Here is a 21,141-nt window from a genome sequence, read left to right as displayed (position 1 = left end):
TTCTCTGGGGAATGGCAGGTCACCTTGAGAGACCACAGGAGAGGATGATATGAACACTCCAGACATGGGCCTGAGGGTGATGGTGGTAGCACCTCTGGTAGTGACTCACCTCTGTGACAGCAGAGCCAGGAGCTTCAGCTCACTTGTGCATAGCTGGGTTAATAGCCATTTGTTCAGAGTGTGTGTGTGTGTGTGTTGTTGGGGTTTTTTTGTTTTGTTTTTTGTCTTCTGCCTAGAAATAAGGAATTAGCGGATGCAACAGTTTATTCCCCAAACATCTTGTTATGGCTGAAGTCTGAAAGCGCAGTGTAAGGCCCATTGCTATAGACTCAGTGTTAAGCGTGGTGCTTGAGAAAAATGCCTACCATAAAGGAAACCCCAGCTCAGGATTTCATAAGAAGTCCCCAGATATTAACTGTGAGATCGTGGAAATACATTGATCATAAAAGGACAGGCTCATTAGAATGAACTTTGAACGTCATTGGTGCTGGTAATGCCAGCTTGCATGCTTCATGGTGAACACTCTGTATGGAAGTCCAGTTTCAGCACCTGTTCAGCAGGTGCAGTAGAACAGGAGAGAGTTTGGGAGTCAGCACAAGCACTAGCGGTGGGCTGGTGGCTTTATATCCTAGCTCTGGCCCTAACCAGCAGCTCCACCCTGGGAAAGTTTCTTTACTTCTCTGCATGTCTCTCCGTATATAAAATGGAAGAAGTGAACAGCATAATTACCTTAAGGTGTTCTGCATGGTACCTTGCTTGTAGTAAGTGCTCTGGGAGCAGTAATTCTTAGTATTAATGTCACTGCAGGCAGCACGATAGGTCATGAAGAGCACACAGGTTTGTGGGCCGAACCTTGAGGTGTGTCATTTAGTCCAGGGGCCTTCAGCCATTCATGTCCTTATCCTTGCTTCCCTGCCTAAAAGGGAGGTTGAGGTGCATGTCTCGGGGGGTTGTGAGGAAGGCATTCTGACAGATGTCAGTGCTGCAGAATGGATGCAGCAGGTTGCGGAGTGGAGCTCAGTGCCTCATTCCTGAGTCTCCCAGGTATCTGGTGCCCTGGGACCCAGCACCTGCCCACAATCCCCTGCTGTGGAATGGTCACAGAAAAACCCAGGCTTGGCAGACCCAACTCTGACATTTTGGGCAAAGCACATTCACAGCCATCTGTGCCCTGGGAGGCCACTGCCCACTAGGAAGTTCTTGCACCTATTCAGGTTCCATGTCCCCCAAGGAAGACACCCCGACTAAATGACCACTTCTTTCCACGTTTCTATATACTTCCTATACATGAGTCCCAGGCGAGACTCTAACCCTGGGAGAGTAGTGGCACGTTCGCCCATGGGCCTCCTGCTCTGGTCACACCCAGCATGTGAATGGCTGGTGAATGGTACCCTTGAAGTTGTGCCTTTGCCCACTGTCATCAGCACATGCTTCCTTGGTATCAGTCTCAGCCTCCCAGCCTCTGGGTGAACCACACATTCAGGGTTCTATCTCTGCCTCTGGGCCAAGAACAAGATCCTGAGTCAGTGGGACGGCACCACCTCCGATGAGTGCAGAAGCCTTTTCAGGGAGCAGGCCGCTCACCTGTCTTACTTGCTAGCAGTACAGACACCAAAGCCCCAAATGCTTAATTGTTGTGCATTGTGATGCTCCAGATGCGTTCCATCTTGGCTCAAGCATTTTAGCTGCCTTTCTGGAAGCTGAGGGGCACCATTCCTGCCGTACCCATATGTGCCTGTTGCAAGGTACAACTTTGACCTTCTCGTTTTCTTTGTAGGTAACGATGTGGGTCCATCACCTTCGAGTAAGAACGCAAACAAGTTTGAGGGGCTGTCCCAGCAGTCCAGGTGAGCTGTCTCAGCACTTCCTCCTTGGCTCCTACTTGCAGCTGACAGAATTACATATGTGGGCTTCAACTGCTTTCCCTGTTCTGCCCAAGCGTCTCAGCCATGAGGCAGTTTAGGATGAGAAACCGAACATTGGCTGGCAGTTGGCATGTTTATCTTGCCATATAGCCACAAAGGACATCATCGCCCAGCACAGGTCTGTGTCCTTCTATGACAGCAGCGCTGGCCTCAGTGCTTCCAGAGTCCTATACTGGTCTCTGCTGAAACTCCTTCAGGGAGACTGAGTTTTTACTTTTGCTGTTTTAATTAAGTAATTTTGTTTCATTGCTTTCCTTCTTGATCCCTTTTCCAGACCACAGAACGAAAAGATGCTCCTCAGGGAAATATAATACCCTAGAGATCTCCAAACATTAAAAAAAAAAAATTGCTTCCAGGTTCCCTGTTTGCAAGATTTTTCTAGCTGGGCTGTAAACAGTGTCTCTCTCTCTTCTCCCAGGCCCACACTAGTGAAAGGCAGTCCGGGTGTCCCAGCCGGTTCTCCACGCTGGGTGCTCCTGTCCTCCCTGATCTTCCCATAAAATTGGTTTTGTCTTCTTCCAGAATGGGAGTGACACACACAACACACTCATAAATGTTTTAAACGAGAGCTGGAGATACAACTCCATGGTAGAACACTTACCTAGCATGCATGAGACCCAGGTTCAACCCCATCGTGGCAAGGAAAACCTTGTTCTGTAATATTTTTAAGCAGTATTAATCTGATTTTTGTCAATTCACTGAGCTTTTATCACTCTGCCTCTGTGTGCACGTACACAGCACACACAGTCTTGCCCTGGCAGTGCCCTCGTGCTCCTCCCCTTAGGAAGAAGCCCATGCAGTGTTAGTCCCAGGACTTCTAGAAAGGAATGTCTGAGCCTCTAGACCAGTGGTGGTGAACATATGGCACGGGTGCCACAGCAGGCTACTTGTTATCACTGAAAGGTTCACCATCACTGCTGCTGTAGGCCTTGGCTTTAGGAAAGAGGCCACAAGTGGTCATGGGCCATGCTCACACCAGAGCTGGTAAGTGCCAGGCCTCGCGGAAGCTACTGATGCAGAACAGGGACACAGCCCAGAAATGCTGGCAGCAAAGCCTCTTGCACTTGCTGTTTCTCCTCCATTAGCGGCTCTGTCCCCCACAGATGGGAGGGCTGCCTGTGAGCTGCAAAGCACTGGAAGACCCAGTGTGGCTCACGGCTGGGGACCAAACACAGGACCACATGCCTTTAATCTTTTTCCTTTGGCCTGTTGTGTTTGGTTCTTGCTTGCTTTTTCCTTTCCCTTAAATGCAGTTAGGCTAGAGAGAAGAAAAGCAGTCAACTCCTAGGACATTAGAGGACGGAGGAAAGGAGCACGAGATGATAAACAGGCTCTTGGTGAGTGCAGCTCAGGCCCTAGAGCACAGTTATGCGGCTCTGGCGTTCTCTGAGGACCTTGCAGCCTCTTGCTAGAGGGAAGTAGAGGCTGCCAGCTAATAGAGGACTTACTCAGTTATTCAGACCACATGGTGCAGAGTTCTGTTCCAGGGACTGGGGTGTTTTTTCCCCTACTCATTTGCATGTCCTCCACGAGGAGGCCACTGCCTGGGCGCGCCTGAGAACCCCAGCCTCTACGATGGTGAGAGGGAAGTGAGAGCTCAGGGCCCCACAAAGGGGGCTAAATTTCCACTTCCACCGCTAACCAGCCTGGGGCCTTCTCGAGCCGGAAACACTGCACTCTGGCTTCCCTTTCTGACAGGGATCACAAGACATGGAGGCCTGTGTACTTTACTGGGGGTGTTTACATACACATCACCCCGAGGAAAGGCTTTGGCTTTATCATTACTAGGGATGTCTTTCTCACCTCACCTTGTGCTTCTCCAGCAAGGCAAACTGGAATACAAAAATAGAGTAATGTTTTGTTAAATAAATTGTGAAAGGACTGTTTCAGTAATTCATAAACACCTTTGGTTTCCATAAAGAGTAGATCACTATTGCCATTATAGCTCTCATATCCTAAAGTATTGTTATTTATCAAATAGCACCAGTTCTGCAAAGACTGCTCTTGGCCCCAGAGTTCTTCCTAAACTACCTCAGAAAGGTAAGATTCATGATTTTCATACTCACTTGCAAATGAAGTCTCTCTTGTCTACTGATCTATTCCAAATGCCTGGAGCATCACCTGGCACATAGTAGATGCCCAGTGAATACTTGTTATGCAAGGTTATGTCCAAGAGACCCAGAACTGATACTAGCTCTTCCTCTTACTAGTTTGGACCTAGGGCCAGTGAATTAGTAGCTTCCCCCAACCTGCATTCCTCGCCTGTAAAGCAGGAAATAATCCTGCGAAGTTTGTGAGTCTAGCGGGGAGTCATGCTCAGGAACCCCAGCAAGTCTGTGGCCAAGGACTCCTCCCCTGGGTGGCTCTGTCCTGCAGAGGGGACAGCCATGCGGCACAGAGCACATTAGAGCAGTGTAGTAGAGACTCAGCTCTGTCACCAAATCTCCCAATCCCGGTCAAGCTCTGCACTTATAAAAGTGGGGTTTCAGTAGCTGAGTGTGTGGTGCGCACCTGTAATGTCAGCAGGAGAATCGCCGTGAGTTCAGGGCCAGCCTGGACTACAAAGCGAGACCCTGCCTCAGTCTTCCTACTACAACACGAATGGTACTGCGGAGCCCTGCCAGACATCTTCAGAGCACTAGCTTCACTCTGTCCTTGTGAAAGGGACCAGCTGGTGTCCTTAGAAGCTCAGAGGACTCCAGGTTGCTGTGCGGGTCGCTGCTGCCGCTGGCCAGCTCTTGGACCCTGTGTCCTGGTTGAAGCAGAAGTCAGAGTGGGGGTTGTGTCAGGAAGTTGAAGCCCACAAGCCTGCAGGCTTCCTCAGCCAGGCCCTGTGTTGGGTGAACGGGCCCCCAATGGCTCTCCTGCGTTTGCCAAGTTGCTAGGGTTTGGGTGTGGTGCTGCGTGTGTGATATTTGGTGCTGCCCAAAGTGCTGCCTGGCCTCCAGTTGGAGATGTATTTCCCAGGCGCTGTTCCCCATCTGAAGGCCACCCCATATCCTGCCCCGGTCACACACAAGTGGCTACTGTCCTCCTCCTGCCTCCTGCTCGATCCAGTGGTTCTCAGTGGCACCAGGACCCACCTGTAGCTACCACCACTGCTCCCTGTCCTCATCCCCTTCACGGACCCCCATTCCTCCTGTCCCCAAACAGCACATCCCAAAAGTGAGCCCTAAGTCCCTCCTGGGCTCTGCTCTCTGGACCGGGTGTGGCTCTTCCCTGACCATAGCTCATGCGGTCCTCTGCCAGCACCTACTCTGCCCTTCACGTTGCCCTTCTTGTGGGGCTTGGCTTCCACTTGTTGTGAGTCGGGACGGTTGCCCACCCCGCCGCTTCCTTGTGCCCTGCCTGCCTGCACACAGTGGCCATGGCCTGGAGGAGCACCCCAGCTCGCGTCCCTCCCACCACCGCCCATTGCTCTGTGCCAGCTATGACCAGCCATTTAGAGCTTCCAGTGAATAAACACTGGCTGCGGCACACGTGCCATAGGTTCGCCACCACTGCCTAGACCCTCTTTCTTTGTATAAATATTTTACAGTTTGGCATTTCCCATAATAAACTTACACAAGGATCCTCACAGCACTCTGGGAAGCTGAGGCAGGAGGATCCTAAGTTCAATCCCAGCCTGAACAAGTAAATGAGACTGTGTCTTTAAAAAGTATCTAAAGGGGCTGAGTATAAAACTCACTATGAAGCCCTGGGTCCAGTCCCTAGCACCACAAGGGAGGAGCACACAGAAAAGTGGATAGCAGCCTCCTCTCCCAGACAGACCCATCACCTGTCTCCACATTGATTAGTTTCTACTCAGTCCTGTATCTCATTTACCTATCTAGTCACCTCTAGCAGTTCGTAGCAGATCCCAAACACCACACTGTGTTACGCGCCTGCAATCTACTATCACATGTAAAAAAACCAAAGTGCCTTCATATGTTGGCAATGGGCTGTAATCTGTGTGTCTTTGCTGTCGGGGGCTGTGATGCACTGTGGTCCGTGTGTGACTGTCCCATTGGGAACCTGTAAGTATCATCAAATGCCTAGTGTTCATGTTCCAGTTGTCTCATTGGGGTTTTTTTTTAATATAAATTATTTGAATAAGGATCAAAATAATAATCATACAGTATTACATAATATTACAGTTGTTTCTTAACCCATAGCTTCCCCTGACATCATTAATATGTTTTGTAACTATAACGAAATAGCTGAGGCTGAATAACTTCATAAAGGAAAAAGAAACCTGACACAGTGGCACATGTCTTTGAAAACTCATTTGTGGAGATCACAAGTTCAAGTCCCACCTGAGCAACTTAGTGAGTCACTGTCTCCAAGAAAGAGCAGGTAGGAGATGCTGGGAATATGGCCCTGGCAGAGCCCCTCAGGGTGAGCCCAAGCATCACAGATAAGAACATGGGTTTCTAGTTCTGGAGGTCCGAATGCTGAGAGCTGCCTTGCTGGAAGAGCTCAGCTAATGTGCAGTGTCACACTGCTAGGAAGGAGAAAGTACGTGTGACCCTAGAGCCTTGGTGCTGAGCTACACCACCAGCCCTTTTATTTTGAAACAGAGTCTTGCTAAGTTGTCAGCCCTGGGCCTCAGTGTCCAAAATACACCACTGCACCCAGTGCCCTCTTCATAAAGCATCACAAGGGCTCCACCCTGATGACCTTATCTAATTGAATCACCTCCCAGAGACCTCATCCCTAAACAACGCAGATCGTTCCCACCCTCCTACTGTTCTCCACATGGGATCGGATCTGAACACGTAGTGTGTTGCATGGTGCTCAAACCATGTGCGAGCTGTATCCCCCTGCACGTTGCTGTATTGTTGCAGAAATTGGCATTTGACCCACAGGTCTTCCAGTCTGGATTCTGCTCTTTGCCTCCCCATGTGTTCCTTTAACACTGTCCCCTGGCTTCCTGTCCTACGTGGTGGCACACACCCGCCCCCCCAGGAGGTGCACACGCCCGTCTTCGTGGCACACTCACCACTGCTGAGACGCAGGCGCCATGCTCTCTTCTGCCCTTCACAGGCTGATGTCTGCCGAAGCCCTGGTTTAGGCTTCCATCTGCAACCCTGCACACTGCCACCCGCTATTCCTCGCTAGCGCACTTTGCTGTGGACGCCACCCAGCTGATTCTCCCAGCAGACTGTTCCTTCTGCACATCTTTTACCTTTTCCCCTTGTGTCCTCAGCCTTGAGCTGTTGGGGTGCTGCAGTTCGTCCCAGGCGGTTTCTGATGTTCCCCAGCACGGTTCCTGCAGTTGAGTGGCAGGTGATTTGCGTATTTGAGGGCTTGAGACAACCCAGCATTTGGTGTGTACTCCCCTGTGAATTAAGTGTCTTTCCAGCCTCACTGCCCGGAGTCCCCCACTTTATTTCTCCTTGCTGCTGGCATCACAGTGGAGTTTGCCCAAATCAGAGTAATTAGTAGAGAAATTATACTGGTCTCGTCTCACTTCCACATTACCTGGATAGGCAGAGTGTCCTTGGCTGTGACTTCCTCAGAAAGAGATGTGGCCAGGCAGGCCATGAGCAGTGCAGCTCCCAGGACAGCTTGGGACAGTATACAACACTGGTTAGTGTCCGTCCTTCCGTCTGTCTCCCACATTAGGGGAGATTGAACCTAGGGCCTTCACACTGAGCTACACACTAAACCCCCTTTTTATTTTTTATTTTGAGACTGGGTCTCACTAAGTTGCCCAGACTGGGTTCCAGCTCAGTCCTCCTGCTTCAGCCTCCCAGAGTACTAAGATTGCAAGTGTGTGTCACCATGCCCAGCTCTCTTCCCTTTCCTCGAAAGATGTTTTTCTAAGTCTTCTGTGTTTTTAGGATAAAATCCTTAGTTTGATTCACATAGTGTTCCTTCATCAGCTGTTTCCTCATGGAACCTTCACTGCACTTGGCCCCTGTGCCAGGAGCCAGAGCTGTGATACCAGTAATCTTGGCCTCGGGGAGCCATGTTTAACAGGAGTGATGGTATTACTCTTAAGAAATGCTCCTGGCCTGCCAGTTCTTGTCAGCAAATTCCTCACACACATCCCTCATGTCAGCTCCAGGACAGCGCTGTGGGGTAGATGTCAGCACAGGGAGGTTGCAAGGCTGGTGAGTGGTTGAGCTCACGCTCAAGACACGCTGTGAGAGTGTGTGCCTATGTGTGCGTGCGTGTGTGCACTCCGCAGAGCTGTGCAGAGAGCACGGGAGTGGTTCAGTCTTGTGTGACACTGCCTCCACGTGGAGTAGCATACAGCTGTTAAAGAGAATGAGGGACTTGGAAACTCTCCTGGGCATATTCAGTGAGAAAAAACAAACTTTCAGGTAATGTGTGTTACTGCAATGTGTGTATTATGGTGCACATCCTGGTTTTAGGTGATACATTCGTAAGCCCATCTCTGCGTATCACCAGAATATACCGCGTTACCGGGGAAGATGGGGACTTTCTGCTTCTTGTCTTACCTCCCGCATGAACCCTGTAGAATAAAGGGAATTGAGCATGAAGCAGCTGTAGAGTACACTGTCCCTTCCGAATGACATCTGTACTGATAGCAAAGCTTGATGACCTGCAGCTGCTCTGCTAAAACAGCACGTAGTTAATATGTATTGATTTTCATAGCAAAATCAAGAGGGGAAATATATCAATATGACAAATGGCTACCTTACGTGGAATGTAGGCTTATGGAAAAGTTTTTAACTGTACTAATTGTCCACAAATGGTATTGTTTGATTTTTTTTTTTTTTTTAATTCTGGATTGAGAGCCCGGGATTCAGCTCAGTGTTTGCATTGCCTGCCTCACAAGAGCAAGGTCCCAAGTTTAATCCCCTGTACCAAAAAAAAAAAAAAAAAAAAAAAAAATCTGGATTGATACAGGCATCCTGTTCTTACCCAACTGAAGCGTAAAGCCGTGAACGATCATGTAGGTGCCTCCTGGCTCCAACTCTGACCTTGGAAACGCCCGTCCAGGGCTCCGGCTGCCCTGAGCCAGCCGCTTGATATGCAGTGGAGAGGACTCTTCTGGGAGGTGGGTGGCAGGGCTCTCAAATGCCTGTGACAGGAGCAGACCTGCCTCCCCTCACATGTTCTTCTAGTGACTTCCCTCTCTGTGTTTGTCCCTGCAGTGGCACTAAGGAAAACAGAAACGAGCCATCATCTCTCCCTAGACAAAGCCAACATCCCACCTGAGCTTTTTCAGAAATCATCACAGCTGGCAGAGTTACCACAAAAGCCACCACCTGGAGACCTGCCCCCAAAGCCCACAGAACTGGCCCCCAAGCCCCATATTGGAGATTTGCCACCTAAGCCTGGAGAGCTTCCCCCAAAGCCACAGCTCGGTGACCTGCCGCCCAAGCCCCAGCTCTCAGACTTACCCCCCAAGCCACAGATGAAGGACCTGCCCCCCAAGCCACAGCTGGGAGACCTGCTGGCAAAGTCCCAGGCTGGTGACATCTCACCCAAAGCTCCGCAGCCCTCCGAGGCCACGCAGAAGTCACACCCAGTGGATCTGTCTCCAAACGTGCAGTCCAGAGATGCCGTCCAGAAGCAGGCGTCGGAAGACTCCAGCGACCTCACACCCACTCTTCCTGAGACGCCTGTACCACTGCCCAGAAAGATCAACACGGTGGGTAGGCACGCGTGTCTGGCTCTGCAAGCCACTGCTGAACTATGGAGGGTGGGGGAAGCTCCCACTGAATGCAAGAAAGGGAGGGCACTTACCCTGGAGCTGGCTGCCTTCACCTGCCCTGGTTCATGTGTGGTGATGGAGTGGAGCCTGGGGGCTATGACAGAGGCTTGGGACTCCTGGGCCCTCAGCACTGGCATCAGAGCCTAGTATAGCTGCACAGCCGTGGCGGGTTCCGCACTCCTCAGAACTGCTTCCACACACAAAAGAGACTTGGCATAGTAATCTTCCCTAGCAAATCACACATTATGGCCCTGCTCAGCCGCTCAGTCAGCACAAAGATGAAAATCTGCTGGCTGCCACGGTTTTGCCAGGCCTCCCAGACCCCCACCCACCCTTGCAGCAGCTTGCTTTTTTATTACTAATTATTTAATTAGGGTGTTTAAAGTATTCTTTTTTTTTTTTTTGGTACCGGGGATCAAGCTCAGGTCCTTGCACTTGCAAGGCAGGCAACAGAACCACTGAGCTAAATCCCCATCCAGGTGTTAAAAGTATTCTTTGGAAGGTGATGTCTTTATTTTCATCTTCCTGTTTGCAAAGAACTGGAAACCCAACCAGTAACACTCAAGTCAAAATTGGTCAGAAATGACAGCTGTTTGGAGAGCATTGCAGAACTCCCAACCCAAGCTGATCCTGGAGGGTAGCCAGGATGTCCTGACCTGCTGTTTTGCCTGAGGGGACCGAGAAATGTGTTTATGCTGCACATTCAGTAGGCAGAAGCTGCACATTTTGCTTTACATCATGTTTCCTAAAAATATTTTTAGACTCTGCTGTCATTTCTGCAAGCTGATGTTGCCAGTGGAGGAGGACAGGGCCTTCATGTTTGTGTTCTGGTGAAAGTGGCATGGCGATGTCTCGTCCCTAACATGGGACTAGGCTGATGCTGATGGCAAAGGGCTGTCGTTCCTGGAGAGCACACAGTGCCCTGGGCTCCTGGCAGATATGCCTGCCCCTGTACCTGTGTGCACACGTACGTGCTCACACACATGAGGAAAGCAAGGCTCAGTGAAGCCACTTGCCCAGTCACCCACCCTTTGGTGAGCACTGTGCTCCTTTCTTGAGTTGTCTGTGTTTATGCTAAAACCCAGCTGCTTTATTGAAGGGGAAGAATAAAGTGAGGCGTGTGAAAACCATCTATGACTGCCAGGCAGACAATGATGACGAACTCACATTCATTGAGGGGGAGGTGATCATCGTGACAGGGGAAGAGGACCAGGAGTGGTGGGTACGTATGCACATTTCTTCATCCACTCTTCCAGCACTGCTGAGGGGCACTGTTGAGTGCTCCAGACCCACAGTGAGTATGAGTGTGCCCGAAGCACAAGGATCTTGCCAGCTGGGTCACCCACGTGGGTCAGGAAATTAACATCTGTATGTGCTTCTCCCGTGGTATCATGGCAACCTTGTGTGCTTGCAGGTGGAAATTTCTAAATTTTCAGGTACAAAAAGAAAAGCTCAAGAAAGTCAAGCATTTTGCCCATCATCTTTCCCTAGCAGCCAATAAGCATGCAAAGTCACAATCCAAGTCCACCCTGAGCCCCAAACCTGTGTGGTTTGCTCTCCTTCCACCCTGTCCCCTGGCTGCGGGTTCGAGGGCTACATGATCTCATGCAAACTGAGCTGCTTTGCCTGTATTCAGGCTCAAATCCACCCTGAATTCTCTCTTTGGAAAGTATGGCCATGAATGAAGTTTCCCTCCCCTGATTTGGGGAGATTAAATTTTATCTATGAGAACTCCTCTGACAGTAAACCTGCGCTGCCCAGGTTGGGAAGGCAGGGCACCATTGTCCTCCCCAGGGCACTGCTGCAAGGCCTTGCCTCTCAGGCTGGCCACTTGGGAACTGCCAGGCCAGGGTGCAGCCGTTCTTCCTTAGGGCCTCTATGGACAGTGGGTTCAAACTGGTTCCCAGTGGGGGCAGTTTCGCCCTTCGGGAACTTTTGGCAGTATCTGAGGACATTTTGAAGCTGGGCGCGGAGGCACACACTTGTAATCCCAGCTCTCAGGAGGCTGAGCAAGGTAATTGGCACAAGTTCGAGTGAGACCCAGTCTCAAAGGAAAAAGAAAACTGGGGCCATTGTGACCATTGAGAAGATCTAGGAAAGGAGCGTGCTGTGGGTGTCCAGCAGGTCAGAGCCAGGGGTGCGCTAACACCCTGCCATCTCAGCAGAGCCTGACAGAGAATGAGGAGTTCCAACCCAGAGAGAGCAGGGCCCGGGGTGACCAGGGCCCTCACGGTCCCAGGCCAGCGAGAGCTCAGACGCCCCACTCCTCAGCCTCTCCTGGTGGAGCTGGTCCCCCAGCGCACAGCCTGTGGGAGAACCAGCCTGGGACAGCGACGGGACACACTATGAAGTCTCCAGCTAGCATCCCTGCCGCAGACCCGCTTCCTGACTCGTCTACTTGGCGGGTCTGTGTCATGGTCACTCCTCTTGGACAGTGGCCATGTTCTTTACTAAGAAGCTGATGGCTCCGGCAGATGCTCGGGGAGGAGAGCAAGTACTTGGCGATGTCTCGGTGCAATTCTGGGAGGACTCTGAGTGTCTGCACGCGTCTGGCCAGACACCCTAACAGTGACCTGACTGGCACTCCCCAAGCCCTCCTGCTGCTCCAGGCCCACTCGGCCTCAGGAGACCTGCAGGCCACTCAGCCGATAAGGTGTTCCATCAGCACAGGCCTGTGAAACAAGGGTGCTCTTGTTGCAGTGGCCCGGCCCAGCCCTGTCCTCTGTATGTGGTCTTTATAGCCAATGTGTAGGGCCTCGGTACTCCTTCTGTTAAAAGGCCATGTTACGATACTGATCTAATTGGGGTAATCAGGAAACTGTTGCAGGTTACCATGGCTTGCAGGCTTACATAGAAAACAGTAAAATTGTCTTTGGCCACCCTCAGTGTCAAAGTTTTTCACAGGGCCTTTTCCGTGTAATCAAAAAACAAGCGATTTGTTCACAGCAGCCTGGGAGAAGGGGTTTTCAGCCACGTTTTAACAAGAAGAGGATTGATAAGATTTGTCTGAGGTTACTCTCCCAGAAAAACAGTCCCCTCACCTTCAGAGCACAGCTTCCAGATCATGAAGCCAGGGGCCTTGGGCAGATTATTGCCCCTCTTGGGCTGCTGCACAGGTGCCTTGAGATCCATGCAAAAGTGCTAAGCATTTTGTAAGATGTCATTTGCAACTTTGTTGTTTCATTGTGTAGTTCATGATCCCCATACTCTCAGAGGTTCACCACCCCCAGAAGCCTAGGCAGGCTTGGCTCTTACCCTCAGTCCTGTTCCAGGTTAGCTGCCTGCACCTCTGGCCTGAACCTCCTCTCTCCTCCCTGCAGATCGGGCACATCGAAGGACAGCCTGAACGGAAGGGGGTCTTTCCAGTGTCTTTTGTTCACATCCTGTCTGACTAGCAAAAAGCCGAAGCTTCAGACTGCCCACATCCTTCATGCAAGACTGCTGCCTCCATGTAATCCTGTGCACAATGTGTATATAGCTGCTGTTACAGAATGAGAAACTCACGAAGGGCCACCTCAGGAGGGAATATAGTAATGTGTTGTAAATACCCTGTGGTCTTCTGCCTTCGCCAGTATCAGGGGAGCCTTGGGGCCCGGTTCGCCTACTGGTTTGCCAAAGCCATCCTTGGCATCTCGCACTTAAATCTGTCTATGCTGTTTTACAAACAGAAAAACAAAAAAAAACAGGAGTGCCGGCTTTGCAAGTAGAAATGGTCTCCAGCACCTGCTGAAGGGCATAGAAACGACTCTGTTCCTAACAAGCAGTATTCTCAATCATGTTACGGAAAATACAACCCTAGCGAAGAGGTGGGATCTGTTTTCCAGGTGAAACTTCTAGTTAGCTCTGTGACAGACCAGCCTGTAGTTACCTGTGTATGCAGTTTACAGCTACAAAAACCTACTTTGGTATTTATTACAGAAAAGTACTCAGTTAAATGTAAGTGTTATTCCTTCAGCAAAACATTCACTGACCCAAAACTCTTTGTGGCATTTTACAATGCACACAGCCTCATAAAAGTTTAGGCAAGTGGATTCCTACTACCGTATGGTGATCAGTGCCCGCCCTGAGATATTACCTCATTATGCAGAAATAACATACTCTTCATGACTATTTTGACAGAAGTTTAAAACACGTCTGGTGAAGTTCAACTTCCAGGAACCAAGGACTGCCAGAAAATACTAGCCTCTACCATATGCATGCCTCTAGAAGCTCACCTGAAATCTGCCTTTTATAAAGGAATAAATAGTATGCCTAAGTTGAACTGTACATTTTTTAAACTTGATCGCCATTAAAGCAGAAATTATAAGGTTGCAAGAACATTTGTTTCTAGTCAGTCATTTGGCCTTCTCAAGAGTTTGAGTTTATAATTGTATTATGAGTCAGCATCCCTTAATATGAGAGAGCATCTAAAGTATTGGTTTTAAATTGCTTTCTTAGTTTTGTTCTTGGATAAACTTAAACTTTTAAAAGATTATTCAAGAAGAGGGATTTAAAAATCAACCCTTTACAGTTTTTCCGGTGTAGAATCCAGGTGCTGAAACCAAGCTTTTCTTTTTCCATTCCATTTCTTAAACCTCAATTATAAAGTTTCCCACCTTATGCTCTGTCCAATAGACATATTCCCTTCAAGTCAATTCATAACCAAGTTTTGGAACGCTGCTATGAATTGCACTGTGAAAAAGGCTCATTCCTTGAGAAGAGTCTTTTCTCTCTCCTCTCTCTCTCCCCTCTCCCTTCTCCCCTCCTCCCTGTCTCTCTGTCTGTCTGTCTCTGTCTCTCTCCTGTCTCATTATTTTTGTGTTTTCATCCCAGCCATGCTTGTCAGACCACAAAGAGCATTGTGTGTGGGGCCGGGGTTTTAGCTCAGTGGCGCTGTACCTGACTTGGAAGTGCAAGGTCCTGAGTTCGATCCCCATGCGGGTGGGGGGCGGGCAAAGGAGGAGAACATTGTGAGTATTTTAGTCTTTGACATCATCCAAATCTTGGAAAAGAATACAGTATTTATACTCCGCAGTCAGTGGGACTGTTCTCTGATCCTGGGCGCACATTTGTTTAAACTATTTTGGCAGCAGCACAGAAGACTAATATTTTTAAGCAGATAATCTTGGCAATGAATGAGAAATGTTAATTTCACAGAAGCACAACTCCCAACAAACCGGTAGGAAAGGCCTTCTTTCACAGTCACAGTATTCAGTAAACAGTAATTTAGCACTGCTTAACTGGTTACCAGGAACACTTTAAATAGCCACCTGAAAAATAAACTGCATGACGGACCTGCAGAACCTTTTATCAGCTGTTTAAGTGATTGCTTCCTTGGTGTCAGGACACATGCACACTTCCACGCGCACAGGGGAGTGCGGCCCCACTGGTGTCAGGACAGGAAGTCAGCGGCTGAGGTCCCCAGGGCGCCACCTCACTCATTTGCACACGTTTGGCTACGTGAAAGCCATGCTTGTTTGTGGCCTAGGCTTTTCTCAGTGATCTGAAAATAAACTGGTTTATAAACACACACACTCAAGCTGTATCTGTAAAATTACATGGAGTCCAAGTCTAGTCTTTTTTTTTCCCTTGCTACAGCAGATGCATTTTCCATGCCTTTTTCTGTTCGTGTTTTTGTCGGGAATGTGAGTTCTCTGTTCCAGCTCACTGTAGGACATAGGAAGACTGGGTAGCAACGCCATTGGCAATCTTGTTGTGTTTAAATCTGATCTCTTCTTCAGCTCATGAGCCACTATCTGCAATTTTGTACATGATATAGTATTTTGAAGGTATGGAACCTTACAAAAAAAAATAGCAAATTAGTTCTTTTTCCCCACAGAGGGGAAAGTTATGTTCTGCAAATAGCGTGTCTTATTTTACTGTTGAACAGCAATTGCTATTTATTTTTTTATTGCCTAGAACTTCATGTTGTATAGGATCCCATCGTGCCACTAATTAATTCCGAGTTCCACCCGGATGGCTATCGAACATCAGGATGCTTTTCGCTCCACATGTATTTCTGTGACCGTTTCCAGTAATGTATGTGTTAATTTCTACTTTTTTTTAATATTTAAAATTGCTTTGAAATAAACATATTCTCAGTTGATCCCAAACATCTGAAATCAGGCCATTTGTGAGTTGTCTGCTCCTGTCTCGAATAGAGAGATGAAGACACCATGGGCTGTGCGCTGGGGGCATGGATGACACAGGTCACCCTAGCTCCTGTGTCAAAGCCCGCCTGAGCAGGTAGCAAGGACCGGCCATCTGACCTCTGCGTCTGGCCATCCTGGCACATGCCCTGCAGGCGCCAGGGCCCAGTGTGCGCATGGCCTGCGGCCCACGCACCCCTGCAGGTATCTCCTTGGTCCCTGGCAGCCCCCAAAAGGCACGGATCTCACGTCACACACCTGGAAATGAGGCCCGGGGAGGGGTGTTCCTCCCCTTTCCTTCCTGAAAGTTGCTGGGCTCAGCGCCTCTCTCTCTGCAAAGCCCAGCAGGAGGAAGCCGATACCTGGCTCACAGCTGGAGAAGGAGGGCCTGGAGGGGAGGCCGTGACTTTCTGTACTTGCCACGGGGGAAGCTAACCTGACACCCCCGGGTGTGCGGCCTAGGACTGGGCAGCGTTCGCCTTATCCCACAGGTTGACGCGGTTTCCAACCTGGAACAGGGCCATCGGAAGCTCACCTCACCCACGAAGAGCCTCCAGGGGCCCGGGGTGCAGCCTGGCCCTGTGCCGCTTTCCCCTCAGTACTTTAAGTCCTCCCCAGTCCCAGTGGGGGTGGAGTGACCAGGGCTGCCATAATTTGGCCTTATCTTTACACGTTATAAAGGGTCTCCTCCCCTGAGCACGGTCCTTCTTACCCAGGTGCTGAGCCCAGCCTGCGTGGGCCTGTGGTGGAGATGAGGCTGTGCGGCCAGTACCATTGCCTGACTGGCCGCAGACACCCGAGCAAGGCTCACTGGCCAAAGGGGACGGGAGCCCAGCTCACCAAGCTCCACTCAGGGCAGTTAGAGGGGCAGGAGGGGAAGAGGACAGCCACGGCCGCCCTGGAGAGACATCACGGTTGCCGCCGCCTTCCCCAGAATGGGCCGGTGGTCACTGTCTCTCGGGCACTGCGGCGGGAGCGTGCACCCCTCCTACAGATGGGGACACTGAGGAGAGAACAGGGTGGTCAGCGCCAGACCTGCCCCTCCGCCTTTTTTCAGTACTAGAGGATGAACCCAAGGCCTTCGCATAACCTACATCCCCACTTCTTTATTTTTAATTTTGAGACAGGGTCTCAGTTGCCCAGGCTGGACTTCAACTTTGGGTCTCCTTGTCTTAACCTTGAGAGTGTTGGGGTTACGAACATGCGACGCTGTGCCTTCTCCTTGCTGCCCTGTCTGGAGAGAAACTGAGTCCCTGAGTCAAGGCTGGCCTGCCCCCGGCCTCTCCCAGCAGGTCGCAGGCAGCCTGTACTGTGGGGGGAAGCTCTGGTCAGACGTGACAGCCCCTGCTCCAGGTGCCACTATAGCACCGCTGGGACACCTCACTGGGAATGAGGATGTCCTGGTGCTGTAGGATGGGTAGCTGCAGGGAGAGCTTGATTCTCTGAGCCCAGCAGCCCAAAAGCAGACTGAAACAGGATTGGGGCTCAGACCAACACCCACTTTGCAGAGCTCTGTTCACACAGCAAGCCTGGTTGAGGCTCAGGAAGCCAAAGCTTTGACTTTTTTGCAAAACCACCCCCAGGGAAGCCTTGTTCAGCTTCACACCTGTGCAGGGAGGACTGAGACCTCACCGTATAGTTTAAATAGACTTAAGAGAAAACAAATGCATCGCCTACACTCTGGCCTGAAAACGTAATAGGCCTAGGTTTTCAGATTGTTCCCAGTGCCCTCTAGGGTCCTCAGAATTAAAACCAGATTACTGAACCAGGCATGGTGGCGCAGGCCCATAATCCCAGCACTCTGGAGGCCAAGGCAGGAGGATTGCCTCAAGTTTGAGGACAGCCTGGACTACACTGTAAGACCCTGTCTCAAAAAACTATAAAAAAAAAAAAAAAAAAAAAAAAAAAGCCCCACCTGGGCAGCTTGGTAAATAAATTAGCAAGACCATGTCTCAAAATAATTTTTTTTCTGGGTTCCATTCCCAGTACTGGAAAAAAAAGGGCACACTCCCTCACAAATGAGGACTTTCCTCACCTTTCCTTGTGATAAGTGACAAATGAGAGATGACCCTATTGACTGTGATGTGCAGTTGTGGTTACTCACGTCCCTCTGAGTGTACGAGCCCTGACACCTCCCGTCATGGACTCTCAAGGGTAGCCGGGAGTGTGGAGAGAACCAAACTCATTCCTCCTACAGTGTGCTTCCAAAGCCACGTGGGCAGGATCCCCACACCCAGGGAGCCTGAGCTGGAGAGCTCAGCAGTGGGGGCCTGGTGACCCAGTCTCATGGAGGCAGGACCACAGCTGCAGGCTCACCGCAGGCTGCCCCATGCCAGGGTCCAGGTTGTCTCCCTGCAATGCCACTCCGGCTGCACATCGTGGGCTGCATGGATCTGCTGGATGGCTTGTAGGATGCTTCAGACACTGTTCTGAGGTTAGATAGGGCAGGATCTGAGGGAGAGGCAGGTGAGGCAGAGGGAAGGGGCCTCCAGACCCACAACAGCAGCTGATCAGAAGCACCCCCTAACCTGTCACTGGAGGTCTTGTTCAGGCTTCATTATGTAGGCATAAGTGATTCAGTCACCAGCCCCTGGTGGTCAGTTTAGCCCTGTCCCTTACCCTCCGGGAGGTTGGGGATGGGGCAGAAAACCCAGCCACCATCCTGAAACCAGCAGGAGCAGCTGGCCCCCAGTCATCGGCCTACAAAAAGCCATGTCACTTTGGAGGCCCCAAGGGTTTTAAGAGTTGTATGCCAAGAAACATCTCAGCACCTGTTGTTGAAAAAGGTCCTAGTAGCTGGTCTTCCAAAGTCGGGAGCACCCACCCCAGTGGAGGGCCAAGGCCAGGAGCTCTGCCCACAGGCTCTACCTGCCCCCCTGTGCTGTGCAGATGCCCACCCGGCAAATGGGCTGCTCGACAATGGGTCCCTCTTGGTGGTGCACCAAGCCATGGAGCAGACACACAGGAACACAGTGTGTGAATGTGCAAACTTACTTCCCGCTCAGCTGGGACCGCTTAAAAACTCAAGCAGTGCACGTTTCATGCCTGGAACTCCAGCCAGTCCGCGAGGCAGGATGATCATGGGTTCGACGCCAACCTGGACAGCCCAACTCAGAAACAACAAATCTTGACACCAGGAGCCTCCTAGTGGCTTCGTCTCTGGCCACCCATCAACAGATTCCCTGTCTGGAGGGCCCTGTGTGGCTCTGCCACCCAGAGAAAGTTTGGAGATAGAGGGACACTGGAAGCACCCAAGTTCCCTGCTAGTCCCTGTGGCCTAGGAGCCCTGCTCTTGTCTGTGGCAAAATGGAAGGTGCCAGGGAGTGACCCAGCTTGGAAGGGACTCAAGGGGGTGGCCTAGGTGGCAGTGAACAGGAGAAAAGTCCAAGTGGAATCAACTCAAAACCTGCCGGTCTAGGGATGCCCCAAACCTACAGCTTCCTTGGCCCACAGATGTAGAAGCTGCTGAGATCTGTCAGGAATCCCAGGAAGGCTCACCAGAGCCCGCGTGCGGCAAGGAAGTGCACATAAGCTGGGGACAGACACAGGCGTCCAGGAAGAGTGCGTGTCCTACAACCGCCCTGACCACCTGGCTGAGGCTCACTCTGAGCCAGGCCCCAAGGAATCCACTCTACTCTACTTCCTGTACAAAACTGGGCATCTGCAGGCACCGTCCGATGGGGGTGTCAGAGCCACCACTGGAATGGGCTGGGGAGCGCCGTGGGTGTGGACACCACCAAACAATGTTTCTCTGAGCGTCAATCACAGCTGCTCACTTCTGACTTACACTTTATTTATTAGTTTGTTTGGTGGTTCTGGACAACAACCCCAGGACCTCACTTGTGCTAGGTGGGGGCTCATTGAGCTGCCCCTGGACCTTTGACTTACATTTTTCTATCCGGGTGGCATCCTCAGGGGGTGTGCTGATAAATGTTGAGCTCTTTTAAAAATTTAAATTTAAAAGAAACCTTTACATGTAGCATTTTTGTTAGCTCCTGTGCTGTAAATATTTCTATGGCTGACTACAAACTACCATGTGTTGTCACTGAATGTTGGGTTGGGAAAAGTCCCTTTTGCTCTCCCTCTCTCCTTCCACCTCCCTCTCTCCCTCCCCCTCCCCTCACCCCCCCCTCTTCCCCCCCCCTCCCCCCCCCCAGAGCCCCTCCTGGAGGACCCTCCGCCTCTCCTTACCTGTCCCCACCAGCTCAAGTGCTTCACTGGGCTCCGAAACAGCCATCTCCTCCCATGAATGGCAGTGGTAACTCCCTGTGTGACTCTGGCTGAGGGCACCAAGGGGAAAGGCAGCCCGGACCTTCTCTGAGGCTGGGCGAGTTGCGATCCACCCGGTCCCGTCCTTCAGCAACTCCCCCTCCCTTTTCCCTCTCCCCTCCCCCTCCGTTTCCCCTCACTCTTCCTTTTCTTTGAGTCAGTCTCACTGTGTAGACCAATCTGGCTTTGAATTCACAGTCCTCTAGCCTCAGCCTCTGGAGTACTGGAATTACAGGTGTGCGCCTCCAAGCCTAGTGCAGTTCTTTTGTTTTTTAAATAAAGTCTGCTAAAATGCAAGGTAAGAGTAGGCACTGGATGAGATAAGCCCCCTCTTGCTTGACCCCCTACTAGTCCACCTCCCCATATCTATACACTTTTTAAAAGATTGTAACAGCTGTATTGAGATACAACTTATAGACCATACATGTCACTTATTTAAAGTGTATGTTTCAATGGGTTTAGTATATTCAGTTATATAACTGTCGTCACCCCAAAAAGAAACCCCGCAGCAGCAGAAGTTCCCCTTTCTTCCGCAAACCCTGACGACCATGACTTCCGGTATCTACAGATCTGTTGCATCTGGAAATTTCGTGTGAATGGAATCTCACAATGTGTGATCCACGACTGGCTCCTTTCATTCTCCGTGGAATAGCTTTCAGGGTTTACCCAGGTTTACTGTGCATCCACATTGCACTTCTTTTTATTGCCAAATAATTTCCCCGTGTGGATATACTTCATCTTCTTTTCCCACGGATGCACCCTGAGCCGAGTCCATCTTGCTTACTGTTCCAACTAATACTGCTGTGAACTGTGTTGGTGCACATTTAGGCGTGAACACTGGGTTCCACCACACGCGTAGGCATAGCCTTCTGAGGGGCTGCCTTGGTTTCCCCTTCCTCACTCTTGCCAAGAGAGCAGGAAGGCCCCAGTTTCTCCAGCTCCTCTCCAACACATTTTTTCCTCTTTTTCTTTTCCAGCAATGGCCATCCTAGTAAACGAAAGCAGTCTGTGGAGGCAGTTTTGATTCACATTTCCCCATGACTTAGTATGCTGAGCGCACTGTCATGTGCTTATTGGCAACTTACATTTCTTCTTCAGGGGATAGGTGTTCAGATCTTTAGTCAATTTTTAAATTTTTAATTCTGAA

General features: G+C 50.5%; 1 protein-coding gene across 1 annotated transcript in view; it reads left to right on the top strand.

The window, feature by feature from the left end:
* The window catches only part of Asap1 (ArfGAP with SH3 domain, ankyrin repeat and PH domain 1), a 301,757-nt gene extending 286,073 nt beyond the window's left edge, over nt 1–15,684 (top strand). The window contains exons 26-30 of the mRNA XM_033760856.1: nt 1,778–1,847; nt 3,907–3,965; nt 9,035–9,534; nt 10,697–10,819; nt 12,918–15,684. Coding sequence (XP_033616747.1) covers nt 1,778–1,847; nt 3,907–3,965; nt 9,035–9,534; nt 10,697–10,819; nt 12,918–12,992 — 827 coding nt within the window. The 3' untranslated portion in view covers nt 12,993–15,684. The remainder of the gene's footprint in view (nt 1–1,777; nt 1,848–3,906; nt 3,966–9,034; nt 9,535–10,696; nt 10,820–12,917) is intronic.
* Nucleotides 15,685–21,141: the final 5,457 nt, after the last annotated feature.

Source organism: Fukomys damarensis, unplaced genomic scaffold, assembly GCF_012274545.1.
Source record: "Fukomys damarensis isolate Sample0158 unplaced genomic scaffold, DMR_v1.0_HiC HiC_scaffold_5, whole genome shotgun sequence".
NCBI lineage: Eukaryota > Metazoa > Chordata > Mammalia > Rodentia > Bathyergidae > Fukomys > Fukomys damarensis.
This window is presented reverse-complemented; position numbering and strand designations above follow the sequence as displayed.